We start from the raw sequence: 18,608 nt of genomic DNA, 5'->3' as shown, positions 1-18,608 counted from the left end.
TGTCTTTCTTTTCCAGATTTTTCCTGAAATTCTTCCTCAAGTGTAATCAGAACTGTTTGAAAAATGCAGGGAACCCCAGAGACATGAGGCGATTTCAGGTGAGAATACAAACGTATGGATAAAAACAATGTGGATATGTGCACACTACCAGAGGCCTATTGCATGAAGCTAGCTGAACAAACTCTGAGTTTCAGAGTAGGTTTAGAGTTGACAAATCCAGATAAATCCAACCTAGTTTAGATCAAGTTCAGCCGTTTCTCAAAGCTCAGTATAAGCTTTCTGTCAACTCAGGTTTAATCCAGAGTTAGCAATCAACTCTGACGCGCGTGCCCCTGAAAGTGTGATATGTGCGGCCAACAGCCAATCACACTGTCCGTTTGATTCACTTCTCTTCTGAAGATTGAGAGATCGTTTAAAAAAATTATTATGAAATTAAATGTGTTTACAAGGCAGGAATAAAAACTGCTGCAGCTAAAGTTTGAGAAGGGAGCTGAAAGAAGATCTGACTATATCAATGCATGATGTGAATCAAAGAAATATGGATAATAATTATAAGTTCACAAAGAGCTCAAATAAATACACATTGTTTAAAAGAATTATGAATGCATGTATTATATTTTACACTACTATTTGGCTACTCGTCAATTAAATTAATATGTATATTTTATATATAATATAATAAAAAATATATAATTAAATATAATGTATAATATGTATAGTATAATAATGATTATAATTCATATAATATAAATATAATAAATAATTAGCACCAAAAGATGCACAATTTTATTTCTAAAGTTCTCTCATTATAAACTGCTCTAATTCTTAACGAGAGATACAGGGGGTGTGGCTTTATTTCATCTTTACTTGCAGCGGATTGGTAGTGTAAGTTACCATGGTGATGAACACAAATTAAAACCAATCCACCTTCTTGAGCCCAACAAACAGAGTTTGCTCAAACTAATCTTAAACTTACCTGGGTAACAACTGAAACCAGCTTTGTGCAACAGGCCACAGGGAGTAATCACGCTTTGGTGTCTCTGTAGGTGGTGGTGTCCACCACAGTGAATGTGGACGGCCATGTCCTGGCCGTGTCAGATAACATGTTTGTCCACAACAACTCCAAACATGGGCGGAGGGCGCGACGCCTGGACCCTTCTGAAGGTAAGACGCAACCTTCACCAAAAAATTTACACTTTTTATCCTAGTTAAAGTTTCCACAAAAATATTAAGCAGCAAACCAACGGTTTTCAACACTGATAATAATTGAAGATTGGAGTAAAAACTGATTCAAATTTAAACAATTATTTTGAATGTTAAACATTTTTAAGAATGTTGCTGCTTTCTGAAAAAAATGCAGCCTTGGTGAGCATAAGAATCTTAAAATTATTTCAAAAATCAAAAACCTTTCTCACCCCAAATTTCTGAATGGTAATGTAAGTTTGAGTCCCTATTCTTTATAATGGCACGGAAAGCCAAACTTGTTAGTGCTACTTTCTACTTCCTCACCTAGTTCTCGGCGTACAGGTAGTCTCACATCTGTCTATCTGAAGGGGCTGCACTGGGTAATGTCACATTGATATGAAGTGATAAAAGTTTGCACAGAACATCACCTCCCAGCTGACCTCAGAACAGTTCCTGTATGTGGGAAAATGTGTGATTAGCTCTGCGACTGTTTTGTGTGAAAACCGTCGCTGTGGAATCACCGGCGCTCCTGTGTCCCAATCGTGGAAAAGGAAAGTCACTGCTCTACTTTTAGTAAGACTCTTCAGTAATTCTCCAAAGACCAGAACATGAAGAGGAAGACACTGATGGCGATGCATTGTGGGAGATGTGCAGGCTTTCATCTTTAACACAATAGAATACCTATGCAGATATTGTAAAAGGGAACAGCTGGTGAATGCAAAGTACGCCCAAAGGTTGTTTACTTTCATCTATTCATTTTCACAGGTATCAAATTCCCTCTTTCCAGAGATTTTTACTTATGCAACAAAGAGAACAATCAAAAGCAATCAGAAGTGATTCAGAGCCTAAAGTTTGGGAACTTTGCATTCCCATGATGCTGTTCGGGTAATGCAGTAATGTGGTCTGAAGTTGCACCAAGAGCCCCTTGGTTTGCCTGTTAGCTCACCAAGCTGCGACCAATCAATTCCCGTCCACAGCCGGTGGAGACTGGGCCAGTCGTTCAGTCAGCCTGTCTGTCTCCATACCGCCTGCTCAAAGACGGATTTACGATAAAAGACCCCCCAAAAAACCTTAATGGTTTTATTGAGCTGAGTGATGCACAGACACAAAAGAAAAAACAAAAAACAAAACAAAAATCAAATGGCTTTTACAGTCATCGGATTTCCTGTTTATCAGGGTTTTTTTCTTTGCATTGAGAGTATGTGGAGAGAAGAGTAAAACACTGATGAATGCTAATTAGTTTAATGATAACGTTTTCAAATGTTGAATGAACGTCGACACCGACCCGCTCTAACCTAGTGCTTGTGCTGTGATCTTGTTTTCCGAAGCAGCCACTCCATGCATTAAGGCCATCAGCCCGAGTGAAGGATGGACGACTGGGGGGGCGACCGTCATCATCATTGGGGACAACTTCTTTGACGGATTACAAGTGGTCTTCGGCACGATGCTGGTTTGGAGTGAAGTAAGTTATGAAACAAGAAATGCTTTATAGGATCATTTTATTTAAAGAGCCAAACCATTTTACTATTAAACATTTAATCATTCTTGAAATAATTACTTATAACCTTTCTTTATTATCTTTTTATTTTTTCAACAGAATACATTGCTTTTTGACTTGAAAATTAGTTTAAATTAATCAAATTTGTCTCAATAATGTGAACGCCCTTTCATTTAAAGGGTTAGTTCACCTAAAAATGAAAATTATGTCATTAATGACTCACCCTAATGTCGTTCCACACCCGTAAGACCTCCGTTCATCTTCAGAACACAGTTTAAGATATTTTATATTTGGTCCGAGAGCTTTCTGTTTCTCCGTTGTATGTATGTATACTATACTGTCCCTTTTCAGAAAGGGAATAAAACCATCATCAAAGTAATCCATATGTGACATCAGTTAGTTAATTGGAATCTCTTGAAGCATCAAAAATACATTTTGGTCCAAAAATAACAAAAACTACAACTTTTTTTAACATTGTCTTTTCTTATGGGTTTGTTTTCAATCTGCAAACAAAGATTAAAACGGTTATGAATCAAACTGCGTGTCAAACTGCTGAAATCACGTGACATTGGCGATCCAATTTCTGGATCAGTTCACTGATTCATAACCGTTTGAATCTTTGTTTGTGGATTGAAAACAAACATGGAAGATATTTTTGGACCAAAATGTATTTTCGATGCTTCAAGAGTTTCTAATTAACCAAGTGATGTCACATATGGACTACTTTGATGATGTTTTTATTATCTTTGGAAAGGGACAGCATACCGTAAATACATTCAGTGGAGGAACAGAAAGCTCTTGGACTAAATTTAAAACATCTAAACCTGTGTTTTGAAAATGAACGGAGGTCTTACGGGTGTTGAACAACATTAGGGTGAGTCATTAATGACGTCATTTTCATTTTTGGGTGAACTAACCCTTTAGTTTTTAATATTACTTAAAACTTTAGATTTCAAGTTTGAGAGTTAAAAACCGCAGATCCCTCTATATGGTTAAAATCTATAACCGGATCCTTTGAGTAATGAATCACTCTTAAGCTTGAGCATTAACTGTGTTTACATTGGAGACAATGCATGTGTATTGAGTGTTGACCACTGAACGTGTGCTTCGATGGGTTCTAGCTCATCACACCTCACGCAATCCGGGTGCAGACGCCCCCTAGACACATCCCTGGGGTTGTGGAAGTCACACTCTCTTACAAGTCCAAGCAATTCTGCAAAGGAGCTCCGGGACGCTTCGTCTACACAGGTATACAGCACTTTGCAACTGCCTGGAGCCACTGCAACCATCTCCAGCATCAGAATACGTTTCTGTCATCTTTCTCAGAGGTCGATTTTTGCATGTGCTCTTTGTCCATCGAGTTCCTGCCTTTGTTAGCTCAAAATATTAGGGCTTGTATGCTTAGCGGCCCGTAAAGACGCTTTCCCATGATGGTATACTTTTAGCAGGTCATTCTTGACTCCACACGAGCGATCGTGTCTTTACTTTTGGCTGAAGTCTGTTCTCTTGTGTCCAACAGGCAGGACGTGTATCATTTAGTCAAATCAATGCTTTTCATACACTGACTGGCATCTGGATTATTCTGATGGAATAATCAAAGTAGGCGAAAGGTCAGATCTAGGACTGTTTGGTGTGATAAGAAAATGTCACAGCGACGGTCATAAAAGAGAAAGAAAGAGAGGCCTGTGTTAAGGCTTTCTGTTATACATCAGCTTTATCTCAGTGTATTTTGCGCTTTGAACAAAGAACGCGGCTCTCATTCAGATGCATTTGCCATGTAAGCAGCAAAAAGAGACAACTTTACAATAGAGAGGATGGCCCTGTCTTACCTTCAACCGTTCCTTTGCAATGCTAATGTCTGCCGGACCGACGAGATGAGTTGACTGACAGCTGTATGCCGCGTCTGCATTGTGAATAGCTTGAATTTTTCTTAAAGTTCAAAAGAATATTCTCTGTGCAATGAAAGCCTGTTGCAAATTGTAAAGATGAATGAAAAAGGACCTGTAGAATATCATATCAACTTTGAATCAGGAAGCAGAGACAAAAGTACATGTAAGGTCATACAAGATAGAGGTCAATAAGAATATACACTCACACAAATGATATATTTCTTTATGATAAATAAAAAATAAATATAATATATATACAAAACAAACACTACATTATATATGTATATATACATTGTGTGTATATTGTATATTTAATACTATCTTTAATATTAATATCATATCTTTATTATTACATATATCATTTATGCATACATACAATATATATATATATATATATATATATATATATATATATATATATATATATATATATATATTTAAATATAGCAGTTCCTATGAGAATATGGTTTGAAAACTGAGTGCCTAATCTTTCCGTTTCTCAAAATCCTTTTCATTGTACACAGCAAATTAGATTCACGCATACATATTTTAGTTTGTGGATGCACTGACATACATCCAGCAACTTATTTACTGTGCCAGAGATGTGTGATATTCATGAATGTGAAATGAAGCGGGCTTTTAAATACTAAATAGGCAGACTGTGTATAATTGAAGAGGAATGAGAGTGCATCTAACCTCAGTGATGTCTTTCCCACCAGAGACTTCCCATAAGCCCAAGTGAGCTCAACTTTACACAGCATTCCAGCTCTAAAAAAAAAATTGTAATACTCACTCCTTATCATCAGACACTTCCAAATGAACACAAGCCAGTTTGAATATTTTGAAAGGGATACATTTAGGTCATCAGAAATTAAGCGTTCAGGCCTTTGGGACTGGGAGGGGGGATACGTACATTGGCGAAGGAAACTGGCATCTCTGTGCAGACACACATTTTTTTTTTAATCATATTCCTTTTATCTGCTTTTCATTAGCAGTAAAAGACCCCAGAAATGCTTCAAAGACGGTCAATGTGCCCATTCCACTGATTATAGGTTGACTGTCTTATCTTTGCTGGAGTGGAAAACCAGAGCAGCAGTGTTCAGAGCATGTCTTCTCTGATACCACTGCCGTTAACACATCACAGGAAGTGATCTCATGTCTTCAAACCGAAGCATCTGTGGCTGTAAAAGAGATATTCTCTTCACCTCTCTTCGCCAGGGCTTCAAGGGTTAGTTCACCCAAAAATGAAAATTTTGTCATTTATTACTCGCCCTCATGTCGTTCCAAGCCCGTAAGTCCTTCGTTCATCTTCGGAACACAAATGAAGATAGTTTTAATGAAATCTGAGCGCTTTCTGTCTCTCCATAGACAATTATTTAATTAACACTTTTGAGGTTCAGAAAAGTAGTAAAAACACTGTTAAAATAGTCAATGCGACTCCAGTGGTTCAACCTTATTTTTATGAAGTGATGAGAGATTTTTTGTGTGCAAAAACAAACAAAAATAACAACTTTATTCAACAATTTTATTCTAGCCTATCAGTCTCCAACGCAGTTATTTGTAGTTTATTTATTGTCAATTTTCGTTCGTATTAAATGTATTTTCTTAAATTAAATTTGCGATTCTGTAACCTGTTTGCTACCACAGTTTAATTTGAAATTATGCTATTTACTTGCTATTAAAGGCTTTCTCAGTTAAATTTTGAATATCACACAACTCTACTCCGCACCTGCTGTATGTTGCTTTACCATGTCTAGCACTACAGGGAAATGTCAAAGATTGGCTTTGTCCAAATTCCCTGAAAGCATTTCACGTGTGGCATGGGCTAGTTAGGACATCTTGTTAGATTAGCAGAACATTAAGTCCATTCTCACTTTCGGTGTTGCAGCTGGTACCTGATAACTATTACGGCTCTGTTGCCTTCTCACATTTACTCTGTTCTCTCTCGCTCTCCCTTCGGAGAGATCTTCACTCTTATTCTGTTAGTTCTGCTTTCTGCCTGCATGCATCATTAAGTCCTTCAGTCCACCAGCTCATGTCTCTCTCTCTCTCTCTCTCTCTCGCTCTCTCTCAGTCTGTCTCTCAGGGGGTTAAGACTCCCCAGGTGTTGGGTTAGAGGAAGGAGGGCGAGATGAGTGTGAAGAGCCTGAGGGTATTGACTTTCCTGGGAAAACACAGCTCTCTAAAATCAGTAGCCAAATACTGCAATAACTCAACAGCCATTGATCCTCTTTCCCCTACGGCCACATTGATCTATACATTACAAGCTCTGAGACTGGCGGCATGAATCCAGCCTACACTAACACCATCCTCCCAATAGCCAGTAACTTACTGCCTCTGCCATTATAATCATAATAATAATAATACATGTGACCAGAAATTATGTACAGTTAAACGACAGCCCATCGTGCCTCTGTTTGCAAGCGTTCAAACTCTATTTGGGTCATCAAAAAGTCAGCATTTGACTTGGCCTTTGGGTATACCATTTTATTTGATTGCCTCAGTCAAGGAGATCCACCAGAAATAAAACTTGTATCTGAAACATCCTCTCAACTTCCTGAAAGGGGAGGGCATATATTCCCTTAGCGATGCTGCATGCATTCCAAGCAATTGCACAATATCCTAGAAACAGAGGCTGAGAGGATACTGGAGGTGCGGGACTGTTAATATGAAGAGCACTGTTCTCTTGGGTGCCAATGTGCCTGTCAGAACTTGCCTGATGCTTTGCAGGCTGACAGCCTTTGGCATTGCAAACAAGAGCTGTAGCTTCTTTTCTGGGTGAGACCTTTTGTTTAAAAGATTTGTGGGACACTTAAATATGGTGCTGGGTTACAGAATGGGCAGGGACAGGGTGAACTACCTCCCCAACCACCTGCTCAACCCACTCCCAGCACCTTATTTCAGCTTTTTCGAGCATCAGTTGTAGAAAAGGGTTGTTTTGTGAAGTTAATGGCTGTCATGGGGTTGTAGGGTAGGCTGGCACAGTCCCAAAGGGTTAGGACGGTTGTATATGTTTTTTGGTGGCTCTAAGTGCACAGACTTCATGCATTGCCAGAAGAGAATGTAAAACTAATGCTTACTTTAGGTCCAAATTGTGTTACATTGACTTGCAACTCTCACCTCTCTCAACTTCATGTTGTCCTAAACCTGTATGACTATCTGTGGAACAAGTAGATATTTTGAAAAATATTTTTGTCCGTAAAGTATGTCAGTGGGGGATCCAATTACCTTTCATTATACTGACAAAAAGTCATTCTTCAGAATATCTTCAGGTTTGAAACAACATGGGGAGGAAGAGACTAGGGGAATCGTTGTTAAGAGTGGGATTGGCTGTCAAAGCTACACAACAAAGATTTTCTCAATCTAGCTATGTAATTGCCACAGCCTGGGGCCTGAAGAGTTGATTGGAAAACCATGGAGCACCCAGCTGGTATCCAACTTAAAATCATGGACTGGTGTTGGAACCAGCTCGCCGTGTTCTCACATCAGCCAGAGGTTCTGGCGCCATCCACTACATAAGCTTTTTAAAACTGGCACTAAAGCTTAATGGCACAGACTCTGTGGACACAGTGGCTGATGTTTCTCAAAGACCGTTCCCATAGCCGGAGCTCAGAGAGGGACCAGGAGCGGTTCACTTGTTGCACAAGCCAAGGAACAATGGGCCACTTTGTTACCTTTTCATCCTCGGAGCGGGCAGATGGAACACATTAGCGGAACGTTCCACTGGATGAGCTCTGCAGGGCTGCCGAGCACGTAGAACAGGACCCGGCATGATGTCATCATTTCGTTCAGTTGTTTCACAGCTTGGACGCCGATGTGTTTGTGAGTCTCACACTAGGAGGTGGTCTGTCAGCAGTATCCTGACTGTGGCGTATATTAGTGAGATACTTTGACAGTAGCTGAGGACAGCCTTTTAGTGGAATCCATATCCAGACTATTGGCATGTGGTAACTTATTTAATGTCCAATTTTACACTTTGAAAAAGCAGAAACATAATTTTTCTTTCTTGCTAGCCATGCAACATAAAAAGTTTCTCAAGAGTATTTACTTATTCATATTTTTGTATTTGCATAAATGCTAAGACTGTGTTGATACAGCCATACAGTATATTGATATTTACCACAATGCCTTTTCTCACAATATTGTACTGAGATTTTATTTTGTTGGTGATGCACCAAAATAAATGTTTTTTTTTAAGTATAAACATCGGAAAAAAAACTGAAATGATTATTTTAAATTAAAATCTTTTTTGAATAAAAAAATAATTTAATTGTATAATATATATTTTTTAATTAATAATATTGGATAATTTTTTTTTAAATATTGCTTTATAACTATAGACATAAAAACTGAATTTTTTTGTAATACATTTAGAGTAATGACATTTAGAATAAGAATTACTTATAAAATGTTCCACTTTTTCCCTTTTCTATGAAGACTAAACATTTTCTTTTATAGTATTCATAATTGTATTAATTTTTGTTGGCCAACATTTTACCTTTCTACAGTTCCTAACATGAAGGAAAAATTCTAAATCTAAATATGCATAAACTGAGACGATGTTTGTCAGTGCAGTTAAAGCCACTCTATGAGGATCTAGAGAGATTGAAACTATAGTGATTATATGGATGTATTCATTCAGGACGTATGTGTTGTGATGCATGCTGTACCATGACGCAGTCGATTGACGTAGTCATAGGTGATTCCCAGTCCTATTATACACAGCACCAACTCTCAGATATGTGGAAATGTGTGTGCTTTGCAGTGACTTAAATGTAGTGAACATTTCCAGTGTGGAAACACTGAAGCAGAAGTGACATTAACACGCCAAGCTCTTCTTTTACCCCTACTCTCTCTCTTTCTCCATGGAGACCGAACGGTGATGCAACCGTGCTGATTATCGCTTGCATCCGTTTGCCTTGCCGGCTAGATATGTTAATCATCTGTTAGGTAATTGCCTCTGTAGAGCCTTGATTAAGTTGAGTGACACGTCAAGGAAGTGTGCCTCAAAGCCATACTTCCCCCACCTGAGGAGCGTGTTATTATTTTGGAGTTGCAGCCTAAAGTGTCCCCCCATGAAATGACTAATTATCCAACATTGGTTCCACAGGTCTACTCTTTAAGATAAAAGGGACTCCTTTGATAGTGATAGGAATCTCGGCTCTGTAGAGGAATGACGCCTTCCCCTGGTGGAGAAAAGCCCTCCTCAGCTCATCAAATGTTCAACCTCCTTCTATTTTATTCCACTGATCTTATTTCCCATCTCGTACATGCGTACAAAATGATTGACACCCTTGAAGTGATACAGCACTGGTTCTTTCCGGACATCTTGTTGCTCCCTTAAATAATTTGTTGATAATTATCTGCCCCCTAAAAATCCAGACAGTGTTTCAAAGTGTGGTGTCACACAGGGGTAAACCGAGGTTAGCTCGGCTTTCGTAATTGCTGCCATAACAGCGAAGCGTGTTTAAGTCGTAATTAAAAGCGTGTGGTTTTTAGTGCGAGCGAGTCTGTGTTGTCTGCGTGTTTGAAGAGGCTGGGGTGGGTTTTTCTTCATCTTCCCTGGTGGCTTTCCACTTTAAAGCAGCCTGCGCCCTGCCTTCACTGTCAATCACAGTTTAAAGTTCATGAAATTTCTATGAGGATCGATCCAGGGAGGAGGAGGTGGTAGGAGTGTTTGGGGGTTGCAGGGGTTAGGGATGGGGGGAGCGGGCCGTGATGATTGATCAGAATCTCACTTCTTGTTTTATTCCTTCAGAATGGTGCGAAGAAGCGCATTCTGATTTCTCCGTCAGTTGAGAAGCAATGCGTTCCCACACCTTTCTGACGTGAAGAGATGGTTGGGTTGAAATCGATGACACGCGACAGGGGGTCTTCAGCCGTTTGTCAACAAGCCAGATCTGCGACCTCGCAGCGACAAACTGGAATGTGAAAACAAATCGTTTCCTCTCACGCTGCCCCGTTGCGCACCTGTAAATGTCTTCCCCCTAAAGAGTAGCGGGGCAATCTATGTGTGAGATACCCATATGCAGGTGAAAGAGCCGCTCGGTGCCGTTCTCTCCCATATCAATCATGTAGCACATGAAAATGAGAAATTGAGGCGTGTTGCGTCGGAATCCGAACCTGCATCAAATTCCCCATTCTATCAATGCGCCTCCCACGGACAGAGCAGGGCTTGATCAAGTGTTTTAGATGGGCAGAGGGCTCCATCTAAAATCATTCAGTCTGCGTTAGAGGGAGATCGCTGAAATAGCCTCTCTCTGAATGGTGCAGACACACGGTTGCAATTGTGGCCTAAGGGGGCATGACTACGCTTACAATCACCGCATCACGGGGGCTAAGGAGGAGAGAACGGGAATGGATATGGCATCTAAAAAGCCCCATGTTGTAAAGACAGATGCCATCAGGGAGAGGGGAAACATGATCAGCCAGGGGGCCTGTTGGAAAGTGAGAACAAGAGAATGTAAATAGAAAAACAGTGGAGGTAAATAGATGTAAGCCCATCGGAAAGCATGGATGTAAACAAGCGCAAACTAAACGTACATTCAGTCGGCGGAAGACAAGTTATTGGGGCCGGGCTGGGGAATTAAGTGCTGTGATAGCTTGTGTTCCATTCACGCAGGGTTTCTTTCTTTCTTTGGTTGTATATCTGTAGCTCTCTTAGTAAGCATTGCCCTCATTAGGTCTGGCCATCATGAGTTGGTGCATGTTGAGTGGTTTCCCATTCAGCCCTGTTTGACCTCTGACTTCTGCAGAGCGTGTAATAAGAACAGAGAGGCATGCTGGGATTGATTTTGGAGTTGCAAGCACCACCTCTAATTTGCTAGATAGATAGAGCCTCAACAAGCTCATATGCGAGGACAAACGTAGGTGTGCCGCGCAGGTTAACTGCATGTCAGAGGTCAAAGGCTCGACGGTTTTGCTGAGAGGATTGTGATGCGTGTCACTGATGATGGGAGACACGATTCAGACTTGACCCTGTCGTGCTGAAGATCAACATTTCAACAGTAATAGAGTTATGCAAGCACATGAGGAAATGCTTTTTTTGTCTTTTATGGCAGCTCATTGTGTTGTCCCGTCCCACTGGACATCTGGAGGAGGAAATCATATTAATCTTTCACTGTTACCTCACACTCCAAAGCAACCTTCTATTTAGCATCAGTAGATCTCAGTGGAGAGTGTGATAACCTTCAAATGAGAACGAGAGAGAGGGAAAAGAAATGCGCAACCCCACAGCGCCTGCAATAAGGAGATGATTAAATTAATAATAAATATACAACCCTCTATTCGTCTCCCCCAACACACACGCACACACATACGCTCGCCACCTCTTCAGCGAACTGCATTATCTTTCCCTTTTCGCAATCGCACGTCAGGCACAGCAAAGACGCGTGGATGGCTGAGAGGAAGGGAGAAAAAATCAATACAAATTACGACGGAGAAAGTGGCACTGATGGCTAGAATTGCAGCATATGTTTACACTAAATCAGGCAATCTATCTTCATATGGGCTGTGTAATGCAGGCGGGGTCAGGGTTCGGCCCGTGCGCACACACTCTCCAATTACTCCCACTTCTCGGCGGGAGGCAGCCGTATCGATTGGCTGAGAGGACAGAGGCCCTGCAGGCAGCCAATGGGGCGCTGGGGTCAAAGTTCAGGGGGATTTTAATAAGAGAAGTAATGGGCTTAATTTCTTGAGGGTGTGATAGAGAGACAAAGCCCTCCCTCTCATGTCCCCTGTCCGACGGTTCATTAAAGTGCAAGTTTTATGGGATTGCTTTGTGAAATTGTTCTCATGGACGCTTTTCCTCTGTTGTTCCTGTGTCTCTTTCCTTTTCTTTCCTTATCTGCTTTTTCTCGCTATCGTTATTTTTTCTTGTTTATTAGTTCAAAGTCTTTAGTCCATTCCTTTCCTTTCTTCTTTTTTGTTTGCCCATACCTTCCTTCCTTCCTTTGTTCACTCTTTCCTTCCTTCCTTCGTTCACTGGGTGCTTCTCAATATCCCTCCTCGTTTCCTCGCTCCTCCGTCCTCCATCCTATGACCCGGAAACCGATGGAGCTCAGCCATCTTGTAGGAGATCTCAATTCTCTAATTGCACAGCGAGGATGGAGGAGTGAGGAGGCTTCCTGAGGAGTCATGAGCGAGGATACACAGGAGTATCCTTTGCGGAAGTGTTTTATCGACTAAACGTGACGCAAGCATTAATTCTCCTCCCCCTTCATATCGTGCCACAGTTTATTAATCATCATTATTATTATTATGTTTACATGTACAAGACACAAATGTTTGTCAAATAACAACACCTGACAGTGGCAGAATTATATCAAAGCACAAGAAAATGAAAGATCCAAACAGAAACTAATATTATACATCGAAAAAGCAGTTAATAACTGGAATTCGTCGAATATTCAATGAAAAAGTCATACCTTCTATCACAAAAACACAAACCGTTCTTGTGAACAACTCGATAGTACACGAGCAAGACAGTCCAACTAACAAACATATTACAATTATGACCAGATTAGAGTTATAGCGATCACAAAACACAAACCGTTCTCATGAACAACTCTATAGCACGAGCCGACAGTCCAACTAACAACATATTACAATTATGACTGGATAAGGGTTAAATAGATCATGAAAAGAGTAAACAAATGTATATTAGGAGTATAGTATCTTACTTGTCTGAGAAATTTTGTGAGCTGATGCTTGAAGCACACAGGGAGGAGATTTAGATGCTCCATACGGCGTGGAAATGAACGGGTCTTTATCATCGCTGAAGTGAGCCGCAATACGATCGCAAATGGACAAGCGAACATGACACACGAGCATAGTCAAGCAGCATATATTAGGCTAGTTCTCGGCTAATGTCCGTCATGTGTGACTCGTGTGTTTTGAATAATGACGTGCACAGAGCGAGAGCGAGAGCGAGCGCTCTTCTCGCCGTCATTAGTAGACACACCTCTTACCTGCTGATTGGCTACAAGTTTGTTATTCCACTCGGCCCGAGTCCTTTTTCTAAAACGGTTTTGAAATAAGACTTATCCCACCTTTAATTCAAATATGGACAAATGTGGTATTTTGTGGAGGCTGAAGCTCACAATATAAATAGTTATCTCTAATGTTCAAGAATCCCGACTAAATCCAGCGGTGTCATCATTAACTGGCGACACTTTGTAGTGAAGTTAAAGGGAGCGAGGATATATCATTTCAATTGATTCAATTCCTCCGTCCTCGTGTCTTTTCCTCACGTCCTTCCCTCGCATCCTGAAGGGGCGGAGCTAAGGCGAGAGGAAAAGAAGCTAGGAAAGGAAACGAGGATGCACAAATAAGAACTGGGAAGCACCTACTCCTTCCTTCCTTCCTTCCTTCCTTCCTTCCTTCCTTCCTTCCTTCCTTCCTTCCTTCCTTCCTTCCCCCCTCCCATCCTCCCTCCCTTCCTTCCTTCCTTCCTTCCTCCCTTCCTTCCCCCCTCCCATCCTCCCTCCCTTCCTTCCTCCCTTCCTTCCTTCCTTCCTTCCTTCCTTCCTTCCTTCCTTCCTTCCTTCCTTCCTTCCTTCCTTCCTTCCTTCCTTCCTTCCTTCCTTCCTTCCTTCCTTCCTTCCTTCCTTCCTTCCTTCCTTCCTTCCTTTCTTCCTTCCTTCCTTCCTTCCTTCCTTCCGCATTTGTTCACTCTTTCTTTCCTTCTTTTCTTCCTCCCATATCCAGATGGCAGCGGTTTTTACATATGCAGACTGTCCAAAAATGACACAACAAAACAATGGCACATGTATCGCTTACTGAGTCTAATCACACTGCCGCTTGATCAAAGCACAGTTCTCCTGACCTGGAGAAGAAACGCGATCGTTTCCACAGCGCCTTTCTTAGAGCGTCCTGAGAGACTGTTCCTTCACTTTCACAGGGCCATTGAGTCACAAAGATCCCCGCACACCCCCTCCTCCGCAACCGCTGTCACTCCACAAGCTCTTTTCTCCTCCTCGCCGTGAAACCAGCTCAAACAAATTTGATTTAGCAGCTCGCTGAGACCCATTCCTGAGGAAAGAAAACAAATATTGTTATAATGGTAATAACATCTATTTGCCACGCACGACAAACGGCACCGGGCCCTTTGAAAAGAGGCCCCTGCTCCTGCGCAGCCACCTTATTCTTATTCATGAAAGCACCGCTTATGCATATTAGTGCAAACTAGGTATTCTACTCGCTAGCATTTGGACTGTCAATCATCCTTACGGAATACAAGAGGCAACGGTGACAAAAGCGGACCGGGCAAGAAGGCTGACAAATTGTCCCCAAAGTCAAATTTGACAGCCTTTTATGATTAATGGGCTTGATTATGGAGAAATATCTCCCTAACTGCTTTCCGGGTGTTTCTTTCTGCCATCGTATTGCGACAGAGAGATGGAAAAGAGGGGCTAAGATGAGGTGCTGTTTGCAGTGAGAGAATGAAATAAACATGAACAGGGTTGAGTGAGAAGAGAAGAATTGAATTAGGCAGGAAAGGTTAGAGTTTGGGAATAAAGAAGTGTAAAAGGGGACAGGAAGGCTATAGGGCCTCACTAAACACTTCATAAAACAAATTCACACAGGGGGAAGCCTGGATTGATGCCACAGGGACGAATGTAAACAAATATACTGGAACAAATGTATATACACACACACACTGATATTTAATCCTTCTGAACTCTTGGGCGTCATGGCAGAGAACTCTGGGAAATGGACGAGATGACATAATGGCTTGTATCTGAGAGAATTGCGGTCAATTAAATCAAATAAACATCTTATTTTTGGTTTCTCCTGCAGCTCTGAATGAACCCACCATAGACTACGGTTTCCAGAGGCTACAAAAGGTCATCCCTCGTCACCCTGGAGACCCAGAGAGGTTACCTAAGGTAAGTGTAGTCTGAAGTTATTGCTTTTGCTGCATATTTTTTCTGTTCCATCAAAATCACACGTTTAGCTTTTCCTGGCTGTGTTTTAGAGCCTGTTTACACCTGGTATGAAGATGCATTATGGTCAGTCGGATCACACGTGGACGACACTAAATACAGGTGTAGATAAGATCTAAAACATTTGAGCTTGTCCACTTTGACTAGGACTGAATGATTAATTGCATCTGCGATTAATATTGTTATATGATAAAACATGTTTTTTTTTACCACAAAAGCTGTGATTACACTCTGGTCACATGAACACATAGGCCTGGCCTACAGGAAAGAAAAGTTTATGTTTAATCAATCTAATATTGTGTTGGTCATACTATACAATAGGGGCAGGAGAAAATATCATATCTCCAATGATTCTGGATCAATTCTGAGCTTAGATTTGAACTGCAGTTGCACAAAGGCGCTGTTTTAGAAACGCCCATATTCTGCTTGCTTCCATTTTCTCTCTCACGCACACACGCACACGCACACACAAACACACACACACACACACACACACACACACACACACACACACACACACACACACACACACACACACACACACACACACACACACACACAAACCATAAAATGATCTTACATAAAATTCGTAAAGGTTGTAGCGAATGACATTCGCGGGCTTATGCGCAGGAAATGCGCTGTGCATTTTGCTTGATGTTGCGCTTAGCGTATTCTTGCCCGCCAGTATTTTCCTTAAAAATTTTCTACAAAGGCGTCATTTATGTTGTTTGGAATGCAGTGTGCTTATATTTTAAAAACAGGAAACTCACTGACAGAAAGCTTTCAGTTTCTAATGCTCGCGCCACGCTTTGTGAAGAGTGCTCGCGCATACGGCTGTGCACGTCTCCGTGTAAAGCCCAAAGTATACTTCGGTCCGCGCGGACTGTCTGCGTACAACAGCGCGTGCGCAAGAAAGCCATCCCAATTTTTGAGACCGTGCGGCCGGTGCACGTACAACAACGCATGCGCCAGAAAGTCAGTAGTTGCAACAATTTTACTGTGCATCTGTCGAACTCTGCCATTCATGCTCATCCATGGTTTTACACAACTAGACAAAACGTGCTGCCGGACGTGAAAATTTATGTATACCGAGGGCTTAAGTGGTCAAATAGAGGCTACCTGCATCTCTTTGTTCATTGCTTGTAATATGTTTTTTATTTCTCTTTATTATTTAGCTTTTATGTTTTGAAGTTATATTAGTGTATATATTTAAAATTCTTAACATTTGTTTTAATTAAAAAATTGAATGTGTAAATATTTAAAAATGTACTTACAATGAGATATTTCATTAAATAAATAAACATATTTTAAGTTTTATTAATACGATTAATTAATAAGAAAAAAAAGTTTTGGGGATCAGATCTTGAGCTGCCTAAAGATTCCATTTCCCACCATTACTATACAATTATTTTTTGCTTGCCTTTATTGCTGAATAATACAGAAAATAAAGAGCTTAAAAAGAATCGCAATCACATTATTGGTAATAAAAAAATAAAAAATAAAAATCAGATTAATTTCCAAAATCGTTTGAAGATGAAAGACGTACCAAGCACGTTTGGTCTGGCATCTATTAAGGCAGAAACAAAAGCTGCTGCTTTCCTAATGTGTTTTCTCCATATCCAGGCGTGTTCATATATAAATTGTGCAAGCTTATTTTGTTCATTAAATTGAAAGATCGGGAAAAAAAAACATTTACTTCGCCCATAGACCCTCCCCTGGAAGAATTCAGGACAGAAGAGGTTGAGAATGGACAAAAGAGGCAGATTAAAACACCAGGTGTAAAATGGAATGTGTCTCCCTCGTCTACGTGTGATCCAGTCAACCAAAATGAATCTTAATACCAAGTTAAAAAAACAAATGATTAACACAACCTCTTCTGAAAAAACAAACAAAAAAAAAACAACGCTTGACATCAATTTTAAAATAGTTTTAAAGCTTTCGCAACATGGGCACTGAATATTTCAGCCTCTGATTTGGCTTTGCATCTCCATTCTTGCTGTTGTACGGGTGTTTTTATGTCTGTGAAGCAAACCTTGATTCTAAAAGCCTGAGGGTCTTCTGTTTGATAACGTAGAAGAGCAGCTCGTACCAGCTTGTGAATGAAAAAACAACTGTTTGTGTGATGCTGGCTTTGAGAGGGTGAGATGGAGGTTAGATCTGTGCTGTTATCCATGCTTGTGGCATATTTCAGCTTTGGGGCAGCAACAAGCAACAAATCAAAGAACAAAGCTGATATGCAACGGGTGCAGACTGTGCGTATATATACAAAACACACATGTATACGTACGCACACACATCGAGTCGAGTGCAAAAACTCGATGTGCCGTCAGGTGCCCAGGGCGGTTTGCCGCCTGGTTAGTATGAAAAGATTATTTTCCCCTAAAAAGGCAGGAAGCTAAGTGAGAGAGATTCTTTCGGGCAGGGCTCTGGTGTAGGAGGGGATCAGATCTGATGCGGACTGACACTTTAAAACAGCTGCCAAATTGAAACCATTTATCAAAATCTGACATCTGAGATCCAGTCACCAAAAAAGCAGTTTATTTGTAAATTGATACTAATAGTGAGCATACATTGTCTGGCCGCTTTGATGCTGTGATACGTGGCAAGAGGAGACCGCCAGCTATCACCTCTTATATACTTATACATTCAAGAGGAAAACTCAATAAGAATGTAGACAGTTTTTTTTTCCAGCTTGTTCCTGGTGCCTCGTTTTTTGACACAGTCCTATAAATAAATAACCAAGTAAATACATAAGGCAGTAAAGGAGGTACATAAATAACTAAGTGAATAAATAAGTAATCCAGCATGCAAATAAGTAAATAAATAGACAAATAAATAATAAATGATATATATAAACTGATATTTATATATAAAATTAATATATATATAAACTGCAGATATATACATAGACACATACTCCTGGGGAAAAAAGCACCAAGCCAAAAATGGCAAACTATTTAGTGGTCTTTGAATGGTCTTAACCATTGTAAATCACAAATCACTGATCAGGAAATGCACAAATACTGTAGATAAAGTAACTTAGGACCAAATTGCCCCAACAGTGTGCTCTTTACTGACAGTAAGTGTTGT

General features: G+C 40.5%; 1 protein-coding gene across 3 annotated transcripts in view; it reads left to right on the top strand.

The window, feature by feature from the left end:
* Nucleotides 1-18,608, top strand: part of LOC137092731 (transcription factor COE3) — a 116,762-nt gene that overhangs the window by 79,076 nt on the left and 19,078 nt on the right. For 2 of the 3 annotated variants that reach the window (XM_067457143.1, XM_067457141.1), the window contains exons 7-11: nt 17-98; nt 1,047-1,164; nt 2,514-2,647; nt 3,805-3,931; nt 15,373-15,461. In XM_067457143.1, coding sequence (XP_067313244.1) covers nt 17-98; nt 1,047-1,164; nt 2,514-2,647; nt 3,805-3,931; nt 15,373-15,461 — 550 coding nt within the window. The remainder of the gene's footprint in view (nt 1-16; nt 99-1,046; nt 1,165-2,513; nt 2,648-3,804; nt 3,932-15,372; nt 15,462-18,608) is intronic. The other variant, XM_067457142.1, reaches the window with a different exon arrangement.

This window comes from Pseudorasbora parva, chromosome 11 (genome assembly GCF_024679245.1).
Source record: "Pseudorasbora parva isolate DD20220531a chromosome 11, ASM2467924v1, whole genome shotgun sequence".
Classification (NCBI taxonomy): Eukaryota; Metazoa; Chordata; class Actinopteri; order Cypriniformes; family Gobionidae; genus Pseudorasbora; species Pseudorasbora parva.
This window is presented reverse-complemented; position numbering and strand designations above follow the sequence as displayed.